Source organism: Thamnophis sirtalis, unplaced genomic scaffold (assembly GCF_051295495.1).
Source record: "Thamnophis sirtalis isolate CommonGarterSnake01/CBP01778 unplaced genomic scaffold, rThaSir2_p1.2 scaffold_2, whole genome shotgun sequence".
Taxonomy (NCBI): Eukaryota; Metazoa; Chordata; class Lepidosauria; order Squamata; family Natricidae; genus Thamnophis; species Thamnophis sirtalis.
The window spans coordinates 57,581,433-57,596,229 of record NW_028261382.1 but is presented as its reverse complement, the minus strand read 5'-3'; the positions used below and the strand labels follow the sequence as shown (position 1 = coordinate 57,596,229).

The 14,797-nt window shown below is 44.0% G+C and overlaps 1 protein-coding gene across 1 annotated transcript in view; it reads right to left on the bottom strand.

Annotated features, from left to right (window-relative positions):
• The window catches only part of FBXW8 (F-box and WD repeat domain containing 8), an 82,283-nt gene that overhangs the window by 61,589 nt on the left and 5,897 nt on the right, over window positions 1-14,797 (bottom strand). The window contains exons 2-4 of the mRNA XM_087705671.1: window positions 13,873-13,977; window positions 5,688-5,852; window positions 2,841-2,929 (exon numbers count right to left, since the gene is read on the bottom strand). Of these exons, the coding sequence (XP_087561797.1) occupies window positions 2,841-2,929; window positions 5,688-5,852; window positions 13,873-13,977 (359 nt within the window). The remainder of the gene's footprint in view (window positions 1-2,840; window positions 2,930-5,687; window positions 5,853-13,872; window positions 13,978-14,797) is intronic.

Genomic DNA, 14,797 nt, shown 5'->3' with positions numbered 1-14,797 from the left:
TTTTGCTGTACTCAAATCCAAACTTTTGGCACAATTTCCAGTGAATGATCTTAGCAACGCGGTCATGGCGTTGTAGGTAGTCAGTTTGTGAAATTTTGCTACACCCACTGATCAAGTGGTCGACTGTCTCTCTCATCTTTCTCATTACAGAGGCGACATTTGTTGTTGTTGGTAACATGTTGAATTTTTGCCTTTATGTAGTTTGTGGCTAAGGCTTGTTCTTGAGCTGCCAAAATAAAGCCTTCTGTTTCTTTTTTCAGTGCTCCTGATCTCAAGCATTTCCAAGTTAGCTTTTGGTCAGCTTTGCCTTCAATACTTTTCAAGTATTGGCTATGCATAAGTTTGTTTTTCCAATTTTCAGCTCATTTCTCAATTACTTCTTTCTTATATTCAGCTTCTGACTTAGCTGTCTTTAAAAGGCCTCCTTTATTTACTTCCTTAATCATTGGTTCTTCACTTTTCTGGATGTAATCATTCAAGCTGTGTTCTTCTTCTTCCACAGTCTGTTTTACTTGTAGGAGTCCTCGACCACCCTCTGCTCTTGGTAGATATAATCAGTCAACATCACTTTTAGGGTGCAAAGCATGATTCATTGTCAAAAGCTGATGATGATGATGATGATGATGATGATGATCTTTGGTGAGATTCACAGTCTTTGGGCCTTACAATCAGGTCTTTGGTGGGAAGGAAACAGCGTTCCGTGTGCCTTCGGCATTGATTCAGAATTATTATTGTTGTTGTTGTTGTTATTGTTATTATTATTTGGCAGGCTTCTTCAAATTTGCAAATAGGTGCCAAAGGGGGAAAATATAATGTTGAATTCCTAAAATGTAAGCATGAACAGTATACAACCTCCATAGGAGATATTGTTCTGACGTAGGCTTCCTTAAAAAGCAAGAAGCAGAATCTGGGTCCCTGCAAAACCCCTTTTATTTACACGACTGTGAATTCCTTTCATTCACAGTCAGCAAGGCTTGGCAAACAGTCTTTCAGAGGAATTTTTATCAACACGAACCTTATCTCGTCTGGAGAGCTGCCAGATAACTAGTTTCCAAACACAGGACAAGCCAATACTTGGCACTTAACTCTTATAATCACAAACAGAACTTTCCACTCTTGAAATGGCCGAAGGAATGATTTGCTTCCTGCAAAAGCCCCCTCCCCATTCGCTCCACTTTTGTTTCCTATGGGGGTGGGCAATCACCTCCAAGGTGTGGCTTTACTCCCAAGCCGACCCTGCTTTCTTAGTTGTTCTTGTCTTCTGGCAGCTCTGCGCATGCACACACTGGGAACAGGCTCCAGCTGTTCTTCTGCCTCACTGCTGCCTAACTTCCTCTCTGCCTCCCACACAAAGCCCTCGTCTGAGTGTTCCTCCCCAACATCCTCACTGTCCGACTCTGCTGCCAGTTCTGCTGGCTGCTGGCGGGCAACAACAGATATATTCCTGATAAACGCACACATTTCACAAATCGGGATTCTTGCTTTTCCCCAAATAAATCAGGCCCTCAAATCAGGAACAAATCACAGCTCTGGATTGCAGGCCATCACAACAGATAAACGAACCCTACAATCTAATTCCATGTTTCTCACCTTTGGCAACTCGAAAATGTATGGGCTTTAATCCAGACATCCTCAAGTTTCCAAGGTTGAGAAACATTAAGCTAGTGATCTATCCAGAGCTAAAGCAAAGTAAGATTCCCCATGTTTACACTTGAGGTTTTTTGTTTAAAAAAAACAGGCATTATATTGTAAGCCACCGTTAACTCTTGGTTTAAATGTTAAGTAATTCCTTACAAAAAGGTGGCTCAGGGGCTAAGACGCTGAGCTTGTTGATCAGAAAGGTCAGCAGTTCAGCGGGTCGAATCCCTAGCGCCGCATAACAGAGTGAGCTCCTGTGACTTGCCCCAGCTTCTGGCAACCTAGCAGTTCGAAAGCAGGTAAAAAATACAAGTAGAAAAAGAGGGACCACCTTTGGTGGGAAGGGAACAGCGTTCCGTGCGCCTTCAGCGTTGAGTCATGCCGACCACATGACCACGGAGACGTCTTTGGACAGCTCTGGCTCTTGGGCTTTGAAACAGAGATGCCCTGCCCCTAGAGTTGGGAACGACTAGCACATATATGCGAGCAAAGGTGGGTTCCTGCCAGTTCTAACCTCTTCTATAGAAGAGGTTTCACAAACCTTCAGTGCCATTTAGAACCGGTTCCAGCTCCCGCCCCCCCACCCGTCCGCACATCATCAAGACGAAGAGCAAGAGGAGGAATTCTGGGAGTTGAAGTCCACAAGTCTTAAAGCTGTCAAGTTTGAACACCCCTGAGGTTTTTTTCCTCTAAAGGGTTAGGGGTGCAAGGGTCTTGTAACTTGACAACTTTAAGACTTGCGCGCTTCAAATGCCAGAGTTTCTGAGTCAACATTTTGGTTGCTAAGCAAGACCGTTGTTGAGTTTCACCACATTTTACAAGTTGGCCACGCCCACCCGGTCACATGGCTGGCAAGCCACTCCCACCCGGTCACATGGCTGGTAAGCCACTCCCACCCGGTCACATGCAAGCCACTCCCACAAAGCAGGCCACACCTACAGAAGAGGTTCTACAAAATTTTGAAACCCACCACTGTGTGCGAGGGAACCTTTACCTTTTACCTAATTCCTTAACGTGCCTTTATAGATCTAGATGTCCTGTCCAAAGTCTGCAGTTTCTCCCATATGCCCTTCACTCTGTTAGGGATCGTAGCTGGAGAATCCACCTAACGCAACAGCTTTGTCGATTCCCATTCTACTCTCTGGACCCCAAACGGTCACAAGAGGAGAGGGAAGAATTCTAGCTCTGGGCCCCACACTCACCCAGCAATGACCACTCCGTTGCGGGAATGCACATCGCACAGAATTTTCCCGACTTCGTGCTGCAACTGCCTTATAACCCCGACACGGTTCTGCGGAGCAAGAGAAGGAAAAGCTGTGGGTTTGGTCTTAGCCCCTCACGTCCCCCACAATAGCCGTCCCCCGACTTTTGGGCAGCAGGGACCGGTTCCATGGTGAGAGGGTTTTTCTGTGGACCGGAGGGTTGTGGTTGCGCATGTTGCCTGCATCCCACGGGTGGGGCTTCGTCTCTATGCGCGGCCTGGTTTTTGCTATGCTGCGGGCTGGGAACCTTTCCCCTGCAAATCTGCCTCCCCAGGACTGTGGCTTTGGACATCCAAGTGGTATCCCAGCACCTCAAGATCGACTCAGCCTGTTGTCCTTCTGAGGTGAGTAAAATGAGGACCCAGATTGTTGGGGGTCAAGAGGCTGACTCTGTAAGCTGCCTAGAGAGGGCTGGACAGCACTGTGAAGTGGTACATAAGACTAAGGGATATTGCTCTGTCTGTCTGTCTTTCTCTATATATCTACAGTATCTATCTATCTATCTATCTATCTATCACATCTATTATCTATATCTATCCATCTGTCTGTCTGTGTCTCTATCTATCTACAGTATCTATCATCTCTTTCTCTGTCTATCTGTCAGTCTATTATATCTATTATCTATATCTATCCATCTTTCTGTCTTGGTATCTTGCTCTCTATCTATAGTATCTATTTATCTATCATCTATCTATCAATATATCATATCTATTATCTATATCTATCCGTACGTCTGTCTGTCTCTGTCTCTCTCTCTAGCTATCAATATATCATATCTATTATCTATATCTATCCATCTGTCTGTCTCTATCTCTCTCTCTTTCTCTCTATCTATAGTATTTATCTATCTATCTATCTATCATCTATCTATCATCTATCATCTATCTATCTCACATCTATCTATCTATCTGTCTGTCTGTCTGTCTGTCTATCTATCTATCTATCATATCTATTATCTATATCCATCTGTCTATCTTTGTCTCTCTCTCTTTCTATCTATAGTATCTATCTATGTATCTATCTATGTATCTATGTATCTATGTATCTATCATCTCTATCTATGTATCTATCATCTATCTATCTATCTATCTATCTATCTATCTATCTATCTATCTATCTATCTATCATCTATCTATCTATCTATCTATCATCTATCTATCTATCACATCTATCATATATATTATCTATATCTATCCATTTGTCTGTCTCTCTCTCTCTTTCTCTATCTATAGTATCTATCTATCTATCTATCTATCTATCTATCTATCTATCTATCTATCTATCTATCTATCATCTATCATATCTATTATCTATATCTATCCATTTGTTTGTCTGTCTGTCTGTCTCTCAACTGTGATGGGCAGTGGTCAGAATGCAGTAGTGCAGGGTAACTCTGCCAATTTCCAGTAGTTTGATTCTCACCAGCTCAAGGTTGACTCAGCCTTCCACCCTTCCGAGGTCAGTAAAATGAGGACCCTGATTGTTTGGGGGCAAGAGGCTGACTCTATAATCCACTCAGAGGGTTGTAAAGCACAGTGAAGCAGTATATAAGCCTAAGTGCTATTGCTATAGGCTTGAAAGGGTCCGGGAGGTCTCCAATCCAATTCCCTGCTCAAGGCAGGAGAATTTAAACCATCCTGGTCAAATGGCTGTCCAATCTGTTTTCGGAAACTTCCAGTGTTGGAGCATTCACAACTTCTGGAGGCAAGCTGTTCCACTGATGAATTGTTCTCACTGTTGGGAAATCTCTCCTTATTTCTAGGTTGGATCTCTCTTGAACAACTTATAGGGCAGGGGCCCTCAAACTTTTTAAATGGGGGCCAACTCACGATCCCTCAGATTGCTTGGGGGACGGACGGACCGGCTGGGTGGGCACGGCTCGATGGTCATGCGACTGGGTGGACGTGGCCAATTTAGCAGTCCATTAAACAATACACACAAATTAAACATTGTTATTCTCCTGGGGGTAGAAAGTAAGTTAGTGAAGAGAAGTGGCTATCTTGGGTTGTGTGTGAAGGACGTGTGTGTGTGTGTGTGTGTGTGTGTGTGTGTTTCTCTCTCTCTCTCTCTCTCTCTCTGCCAAAAATGGGCCCATTTCTTGGCCTCCTGAGGCCTCCTTGAGTCCCGTTTTTTGTCTCTTTGCCCTCCAGAAGGTGGGTGGGGGCCGACAGGTAGGTGGGGAAATGTGGGCAGGGCAGTCTCGTAGTCCCGCAGGGGCTGGGTTGATAGCTTCGGCGGGTTGTATCTGGTCCACGGGAGTTATAGGGTGTATCAAATGAGAAGTTATAGGGTGTATCAAATGCGGAGAATCTAGAAAGGGTGCATAGAAGACCAACAAAGAGGATGAGGGGACTGGAGGCTAAAACATATGAAGAATGGTTGCAGGAACTGGGTATGTCTAGTTTAATGAAAAGAAGGACTAGGGGAGACATGATAGCAGCCTTCCAATATCTCAGGGTCTGCCACAAAGAAGAGGGAGGCAAACTATTCTCCAAAGCACCTGAGGGTAGGACAAGAAGCAATGGGTGGAAACTAATCAAGGAGAGAAGCAACTTAGAACTGAGGAGAAATTGCCTGACAGTGAGGACAATTAACCAGTGGAACAACCTACGTCCAGAAGTTGTGAATGCCCCAACACTGGAAGTTTTTAAGAAGATGTTGGATAACCATTTGTCTGAAGAGGTGTAGGGTTTCCTGCCTAGGCAGGGGGTTGGACTAGAAGACCTCCAAGGTCCCTTCCAACTCTGATATTGTATTGTATTGTATTGAGAAGTTCTTCTCCCTTACTTTCCAGTTGGTTCGCAGAGTCTGCTCCTTTTCCCGACATTCCCGGAGAGTCTGTTTCCAACAGGGGAAGTCCGAGATTTGACTGTCCGACAGATAACCTTCCTGTTGACAAAGCCGGAACCACAGGACTTGGTCTTCCGCCAGTATCTTCCATGTTCGGCTCACCTAAAAGTAGGACAAATGCTCATGGCTGAGAATTCTCTCATTGGGGGGGGGGGGGGAGAGACGGGACAAATAAACATGATGTTCTCAATGACTATGATGTGTATCACTTCAAAACAGGTCCTGCATTAATCTATTTCTTTCTTTCTCTCTCTCTCTCTCTCATCTATCTATCATCTATCTATCTATCATCTATCAATCATCTATCTATCTATCTATCTCGCTCTATCTCTATCTATCTATATCTATATCTATCTAAATATCTCTCTCTCTCATCTATCTATCTATCTATCTATCTATCTATCTATCTATCTATCATCTATCTATCTATCCATATCTATCTATCTATCTATCTATCTATCTATCTATCTATCTATCTATCTCTATATCTATCTATCTCTATCTCTATCTATCTCTATCTCTATCTATCTATCTATATCTATATCATCTATATCTATCTATCTATCTATCTATCTATCTATCTATCTATCTATCTATCTATCTATCTATTTATCTATATCTACCACTCATCACGAAATCTTCAGAATCATAAAGCCTACAAAATTGAAATTTGGCATGTATGTTCCTCTTGGCTTCTGGGTGCTAGCTAAGAAAGGATTTTTCAAAATGACCATCAGAACATTAGTATTTCTTCTACAGTAAACACATTCTGATGCTAAGGGGTTCTACTCCCCCTCCCCACCTGAAAAGAACTCTGTTCTAACTGCCAGTTGCCTCACATTCCATTACGTCAGTTCAAACTGGCAGACATTCCACTCCTTCACTCACTTTAGTACTATAAGGAGCGATCTGGGGCTCCTTACAGTACTAAACGTCGGTACCTCACCAAAATGTCTATGCCTTCCACCTATGGAATGGCTTCTGGGCTCAAGGCGGAGGGAGCGATATTCCCTTATGTGTTTCAATCAACGACCGCCACTGAGCCAAAGGATTGAACCAGAGTTAACCAGATTTCTCCTGCATTGCCTGATCACATAGTTCCGTCGCGAAGCATGGGTATCCAGCTAGTATTAAAATAAGATTGAAACACTGTTAAATGTATGTTACCTAGTTGGATCATGAAACATCTGCAAGAAAACAACCAATTTTAGAGAGCACGAAGGAAGGACCCCTCATTTCAACCCTGAGTTACAAATATTCTCCTTTCTTGGTAAAACATCAATGGCATCGCCAAGACCAGAGATGCAAATCCTGGACACACTTTCTTTCTGCTCCCAAAAGTTAAAGATTCAACGCTATTCACTCAAAGATACCCACATCTCACTGAATTACTGAAGATACCCACGTCTCACTGAATTCTTAAATTCCAATTTATTTACATTTTAAAGGCAGAATAGCCAGGGGGGGGGGGGGGGAGGAGGGAAAAAACATCTCAGGGAAGCCAATTTCCAAACAGCTCCAAAATAATCAGTGCTGAAAAACTCTGCAGAAGAGCACACATACAAAAAAAAAACTCAAAACAAGCCCAGAAGTGTATTTTCCCCCTACTTTTCTCAAAAAAAAAAAAAAAATAACCATGTGAATAATAAAGGCACGTAAACACAGCGAAGGCCAGTGCCAGGGGCAGAGATGGGCCAGTCTGCAGAGTGACACTCAAAAGGCTGGAGATTGGTTGCCTCTGGTTACGAAGACGGAAAAGCCGGAGACGTGAAGTGTTGCTATGAAAATCTCGGTTATGCAAACGAAGGGAGCGAGGCAGCCTCCTTCCCCAGCACAATGGCTCGCTCGACGTTTACGGCCTAATGAGATAGCAATGTGAAACAGACTGAAGCCTGCAGGTAAAACATGACATTTTTAATCTCTCACAATAATTACATCCTTGTTGGGTTGGGGGGAAGAGAGGAGAGAGAGAGGGAAAGGAAGAGGGAGGGAGGGAGGAAAGGAGGAGAATAGAGAGGGAGGGAGGGAGGGAGAGGGGAAAGAGAGAGAGAGAGGAGAGAAAAAAGAAGAGGAAGGAAGGAGAAGAAAGAGGGAGGAAGGGAGAGGGGAAGGAGAAAGGAAGGAAGGAAGGAAGGAGGAAAGAAAGAGAGAGAAAAGAAGGGGGAGGGAGGAAAGAAGGAGAAAAAAGAGGGAGGAAGGGAGAGGGGAAAGAGAGAGAGAAGAGAGAGAGAAGAGGAAGGAAGGAGAAGAGAAAGGGAGGAAGGGAGAGGGGAAGAAAGAAAGAAAGGAAGGAAGGAAGGAGGAAGGAAAGAGAGAGAGAAAAGAAGAGGGAGGGAGGAAAGAAGGAGAATAGAGAGGGAGGAAGGGAGAGGGGAAACAGAGAGAGAGAAAAAAGAAGAGGAAGGAGGGAGAAGAAAGAGGGAGGAAGGGAGAGGGGAAGGAGAAAGAAAAAAAAAAGAGAGAGAGAACTTTCCTTGCAAATAAGAAATGAGCACCTGGGGTGCGGGGTGGGGGAAGATGCTTTCCCAACAGGTCCCAGCTGGACATATGTACAGGTAGTCCTCGAGATACAACCGTAACAGAGGCTGGAAGCCGTAACAGTCATAAAACAGGTCAGTCGTGTGACTGCCCCGACTTGACCGCAGGGCTGAGAGAGAGAGAGACTGGTCCCAGGTCACCCAGTTGCCTTTTGCCTTAAGGAGAACCAGAACTCACCACCTCCCAGTTTGTAGTCTGACAGTTTAACCACAACACCAAAAAGTCTCTCTCGATCCTCCGTATTTTTCGGAGTATAAGACGCACCTTCCCCCACCCCAAAAGGGGGTGAAAATGTAGGTGCATATTATAGACCGAATACGGGTGTTTTTGGCCTCCCGATTTCTCTGTGCGTCACACATTTGCCCTCCCCGGCACGCAGACGTAATCCGCAGTGCTCTGCACATCCTGCTTTTGCCAAAAACGGGACCATTTTTACCAAAAAGGGGGCCAGTTTTTGGGCTCCCAAGCCAACTGCTACTCCCAAGTTGGCCAAAAATGGGCCCGTTTTTTTGGCTTAAATGGGCCATGCGGGGCGCTGGAGAGTGCTTCGGAGGGCGGGTGGTGGGGAGGACGAAAACGCGACGTGGTGGCCAAAAACTATTTTTTCTCGTTTTCCTCCTGTAAATTTAGGTGCGTCTTATAGTCCAAAATATACGGTAGCTTGATGTATAGAAAACACTCCCCGTTCCACTGAGAGCAAAATACTCCACCGTTCCATATACCTTCGTGGTCGCAATGGCCGTGGTTCTACTTTCCCAAAACCATGCCAGCTCTGGACATTCAGGGAAACCCCAGCACTTTTCACAACAACAACAACAACACGTTTTTCAGAGTGGCAACGTTCGACACCGTCTGTTTCTCCTTGTTGTGGGCTGTGGCGGCGGGCGAGTGCTTTAAAAGACGGGGCTGCCATATGCAAAGAGGCAGCTGTTTGGCAGGAGTTAAAATACTCAGAGTGTTTAAAAGGAGAGGCTCTCGTGCCCAGTTTCCACAGGGGAGGTGATTTGCTGAGATTTATAAACTCCGTGGCAAACTAAAAATAAAAAGGATTTGCCAACTGCGGCTCGTTCGGAAGTAAAGGAGAACGGAGAAATAATTTTTAAGTCACTGCTTCTTCTTTTGGGGGGGCGGGAGGGCAAATTTAAGCTCTTTTTAAGAAACCCCCATCAAAGGACCGGGTCATGGAAAGGAGGGGACGAATAAAGCAAGGTTGGGATTATATATATATATATATATATTCCCCGCTGTGATTTTAATCAGGTTACTCTCAAGCCCCGCGGGCTTTATCCGGCTGAAATTTCTGAGGACGCCTCCAAGTTGAAATGGCCCATTAAGAGGCTAGAAACTGGCAGAGCCCAGCCGATGGCGGCTTCCTCAAGTGAGGAGAGCAGCTGCAAAAACAAAAAAACACCACACACACAAACAGCCCTAATGGAAAGTGTCTTAAGCGCTTTTGTACGCTGCCGTGAGCGGCTCTATTTAATGCGGGCGGGCGCACGCCTTTGGCGCCAACCCAAAGCCAGGAGCGGCTGCTGGAGGCGAACAACAGGTGAGAGTTCAGTGCCAAAAGGCTTGAAAGAGCCCCCACGCCCCCTGGCTAGAATTAGAATAACAGAGTTGGAAGGTTCCTCGGAGGTCTTCTAGTCCAACCCCCTGCTTAGGCGGGAAACCCTACACCGCTTCAGACAAATGGTTATCCAAGGAGAATTGGGCTCGTAAGTAAGTAAACAGAATGGGCTGGCTCATACGTAAGCCTCATCTTTAAATAGAGTGTCTTTTTAACAGGGTAACAGAGTGGGAAGGGACCTCGGAGGTCTTCTAGTCCAACCCTCAAGCAGGAGACCTCCGAGGTCCCTTCCCACTCTATTTGCACTTTTCAAGCTAGACGGTTGGAGTTGTGTTCCTCTCCATTGCTCCATTCTCCAAAATCTTCAATCAAAAAGGGGAACAAGAGAAATCACGCATATAACAGAAGAGTTGGAAGGGACCTTGGAGGTCTTCTAGTCCAACTCCTTGCTCAAGCAGGAGACCCTGTATCATTCCAGACAAAGGGCTATCCAATCTCTTCTTAAAAACTTCCAGTGTTGGAGCATTCACAACTTCTGGAGGCAACTTCTGTTTCACCGGTTAATTGTTCTAACTGTCAGGAAATTCCTCCACAGTTCTGTTGCTTCTCTCCTTGATTAGTTTCTACCCATTGCTTCTTGTCCTGCATTCAAGTCCTCTGGAGAATAGCTTGACTCCATCTTCTTTGGGGCAGCCCCTGAGATATTGGAACACTGCTATCATTTCTCCCCTGGTCCTTCTTTTCATCAAACTAGACATACCCAATATGTGAATAGAAGCTTTTCTTTGCTCTCTCCCCAACAACAAAGATGTAGCTTAAACAGGGGATTGACGCTGGCCAGGAAGGAGGCACGGGGCTGTGTCATTTCTCTTTTGTGTAACAATCTCAGTTCAATTCTGCAGATTTTGAAGAGCGGAGTTATTTTCTGGAGAGCTTTTCTTTTCTTTTTTAAACTATCAGTCAGTTGTCACTTTGGCAACTATCCAAGCTTAAAAACTCACTCTCTCTCTCCGGGGGGCTCTTCTGCTAAGCTAACCAGTCCCATTAACTAGCAGAGTTTTATGAACGCTGCTAAACGATCTTTTAAAAAAATACAAAAATATAAAAATCCTTGACAAAGGCAATGAAAAGACAGCAGAGCCTTCTACTTAGTCAAAGAACGATGCCGTCTTTCCAATTTGTGTGTGTTTGTGTGTGTGTGTGTGTGTGTGTGTGTGTGTGTATCACAACCCCTGGTATGCCCAAATAGGGGAGGGAACATACTGCTTCCCTTTTCTGTCTATCGGCTCACTCTGGGAGCCATCCAAGCAGAAAGCCATTTTTTATGTTGCCTTGATACATTTGTGTTGCATTTGTGCTGATAAATAAATAAAGGGAGACTAGTATAGATCTATTTCAAGCTATTTAGCTCTCAACAGCTAGCCATACCCTTACTGGGAATCGAACCTGGGCTGTATTACATATTAGGCAGTTATATTAGCCACTAAGCCACAGGCTCTCCTTCTTTATCAGCATATATTTGCTGATATATATTTGGCCATACTAGGGGTTGTGACACAATACATACCTATTTCCCTGGCTTAGCTGATAAAGGAGGAGAGCCTGTGGCTTAGTGGATAATATAACTGCCTAATATATAATACAGCCCAGGTTCGATTCCCAGTAAGGGTATGGCTAACTGATGAGAGCTAAATAGCTTGAAATAGATCTATACTATCTCCCTTTATTTTGTATTTAGTATTTAGTATTTTATTAAATTTATATGCTGCCCTTTTCCCTGGGGGGACTCAGGGCGGCTTACAACTTAAAAAGGGAAGGGCACAAATCAGCACAAATCATTTATCAGCACAAATGCAACATAGATAGATAGATAGATAGATAGATAGATAGATAGATAGATAGATAGATAGATAGATAGATAGATAGATGATAGATATAGATATAGATAGAGAATATAAAATCAAAAGCCACCGAGAGAAAAATGAAGTCAGCCTTCATATTTACGGCTTCGCTCTTTACTGGATCCGCTTTGGAAGTGGGTTGAGAGCTCACTTTGCCTTACCTCATCTCTCACTTCAAAAGCCTTGTAAAAAACCTAGCTCTTTGGCTTGGCCCTCTACCATCTCCCAAATTATCCAGGGACCCGCTTCTGCAGGCATTGTCCTTGTAGGGTACGATAAAAGCCATTTCCAAAGGAACACACGGAGGAGGAGGAGGAGGAGGAGGAGAAGAAGAAGAAGAGGAGAAGGAGGAGGGGGAGGAGGGAGAGGAGGAGGAGGAGGAGGGAGAGAAGGAGGAGGAGGAAGAGGAGGAGGAGGAGGAGGAGGAGAAGAAGAAGAAGAAGAAGAAGAAGAAGAAGAAGAAGAAGAAGAAGAAGAAGAAGAAGAAGAAGAAGAAGAAGAAGAAGAAGAAGAAGAAGAAGAAGAAGAAGAAGAAGAAGAAACAACGTTTTGGGAAACTAAGAAGGTTGATAAGAGGCACAGCTATCCTCTGGACCCGGTAAGACCCAACTGGAAAATAAGCATGATTAGCATGATTGTTCAGGATGCTTATAAGCCCTATCCTCAAAAATAAGACCCAGTTAAGATCTTCAATCAGAAGGATGCATTTAGTATTTTATTTCCTCGACAACAGGACCTAAACAGAACGTAATCCCTAATGTGTTTTTGGAGCAAACATTAATAGAAGACCCAGTCTTATTTTTGGGGAAACAGGGGAAAAGACAATTGGTACAGTAGGAAAACATTCTCAATCTAAGGAAACAGAACCCAAACCTATAAAAGCAAATATTTTATCATTCCCCCCCCCCCCTTTTTGCGTCACATGCTTTGATCCTCATTCTAGGATTTACATCTGGAATGATCCAAGGAAATCTTGGTTACCAAGATTTATACCAACAGTAGTTTATTATTATTTTTCTTGGGGGAAAAAACCCATTTAGGATTATTACAGTCAGAAAAAGACTGGGGAGTGTTACTCATTTAAGATTGCTATAAACATTTAGAATTGTTACACTTCTGTGTGCCAACTCAGGAAGCTCAAACTGCCCTAAGAGCTGCTGATTCTGTTCTACAGAGGAATGATTGAGTCTGTTATCTGCACAGGCCAGTTTTCGGCACTGCGGCGCACACGAAGGGATCATGCTCCAGAAGCACGCATGGGCACCCAACAATCAGCATGCGCATCCCGGTTTTTGGCACTGCCGTGCGCTCGGACAGCTGATTGTGCGTGCCAGAAACCCAGAAGACAAACAGGGAAAGCCACTTGGGGCATGCGTGCCATAGACTTGCCATCATGGCCCTATAGCCAGAAATTACCAACGGAATTAAATCCGCGGGGATTCCTATCGTTTAAGAAAAACCGGAATCCCTCATCATCCCAGAAACCAGAATAAGAGTGACAGGAAAAACATTTCTGGCCAAATGCTAGGAAAATCTTAGCGATGAAAAGAGTTTGACAGAAGATCCGATTTCCCTTCACTGGATGTGCTTAAAAGTTGAACGTCCTTCTACCAGGAATACTTTCATTGAGAAGCTGGCACGGAGGGTGCGATGGGATTGTGGGGGGGACAAATGACTTTTTTGCAATTATTTCACCCCATGATATAAACTGCAAAGGCTGAACCGGTCACATAAAAATGCAAAATTCCTGCATATGTATGAGAGAATTTTTCATTTTCTGTTTATCTTAGGAAAGAGAGGAGAAGAGGGGGAGGAGTGGAAATTCTCCAGGGCTAAAACATGTCAAATGAAGTTACAGCTCCAATGATAATTTGAAGGCCAAACAAACAATTTGTTTCGTTTCTCTCTCTCTCTCTCTCTCTCTCTCTCTCTCTCTCTCCCTCCCTCCCTCCTTCTCTCTCTTTCTCTCATTTTCCTCTTTCTCTTTCCCTCTCTCATTCTCCCTCTCTCTTCCTCTCTCTCTCCTTCTCTTTCTCTCTCACCGCTCAGTTGCGTTGTTTTTTCCCCTTCTATTACGTCTTGCTGAATTTGCCACCGGGAGCAGAGTGAGGCTTACCTGAGCACACCTGCCCAGCTCTAGTCTGCCAAGGGACTGAAATATTTTCAACGCCAATTCGTAAGGCAACTGGACGTCAAAGAAGGGAACTTCGTTGATTTCGTTCTGAAAAGAAGCAAAGGAAAAAAGAGAGGTTTTATTTCATTGCTTGCAAATGTGCAAATGGGAACTAAGTGATGGTTAAATTGGGGTTAGCTGGGGGAGGGGTGTGTGACATGATACCAGTGTTCCAATATTTGGGGGAGAGGGGCTGCCACAAAGAAGAGAGGATCAATCTATTCTCCAAAGCATCTGAAGGAAGGGGTGGATGGAAGCCATGGAGGGAAACTAATCAAGGAGAGAAGCAAACCTAGAAATGAGAAATTTCCCGAAAGTGAGAACAATAAACCACTGGAAGGGCTTGTCTTCAGAAGTTGTGGGTGCCCCTGTTGTGTAAAATATAGAAAATGTAGCAAAAGAATATAATTAATAGAGCTAAATAAATCATGGAGAGGATTGTTATGGTATTAGACATTTTAAGGTATTGGTATTAAGCTAGGAATAGATTAAACAATGAATATGATCCTAAATTTTAATTGTTTGCACAAAATATTTGTACCCAGACGACACAGTTTAATGGAAGATGGATTGTTTAAATTAAAATAAAATAAAAACTTTTTAAAAAAGTTGTGGGTGCCCCAATACTGGAGGTCTTCAAGAAGAGATTGGATAGCTCTTTGTCTGGAATGATACAGGGTCTCTTGCTTGAGCAAGGGGTTGGACTAGAAGACCTCCAAGGTCCCTTCCAACTCTTTTGTTATTCTGTTATATGCGTGATTTCTCTTGTTCCCCTTTTTGATTGAATATTTTGGAGAAGAACGCAACTCCAATTGCCTAGCCTGAAAAGTGGAAATAAACAGAGTGAGAAGGGACCTTGGAGGACTCC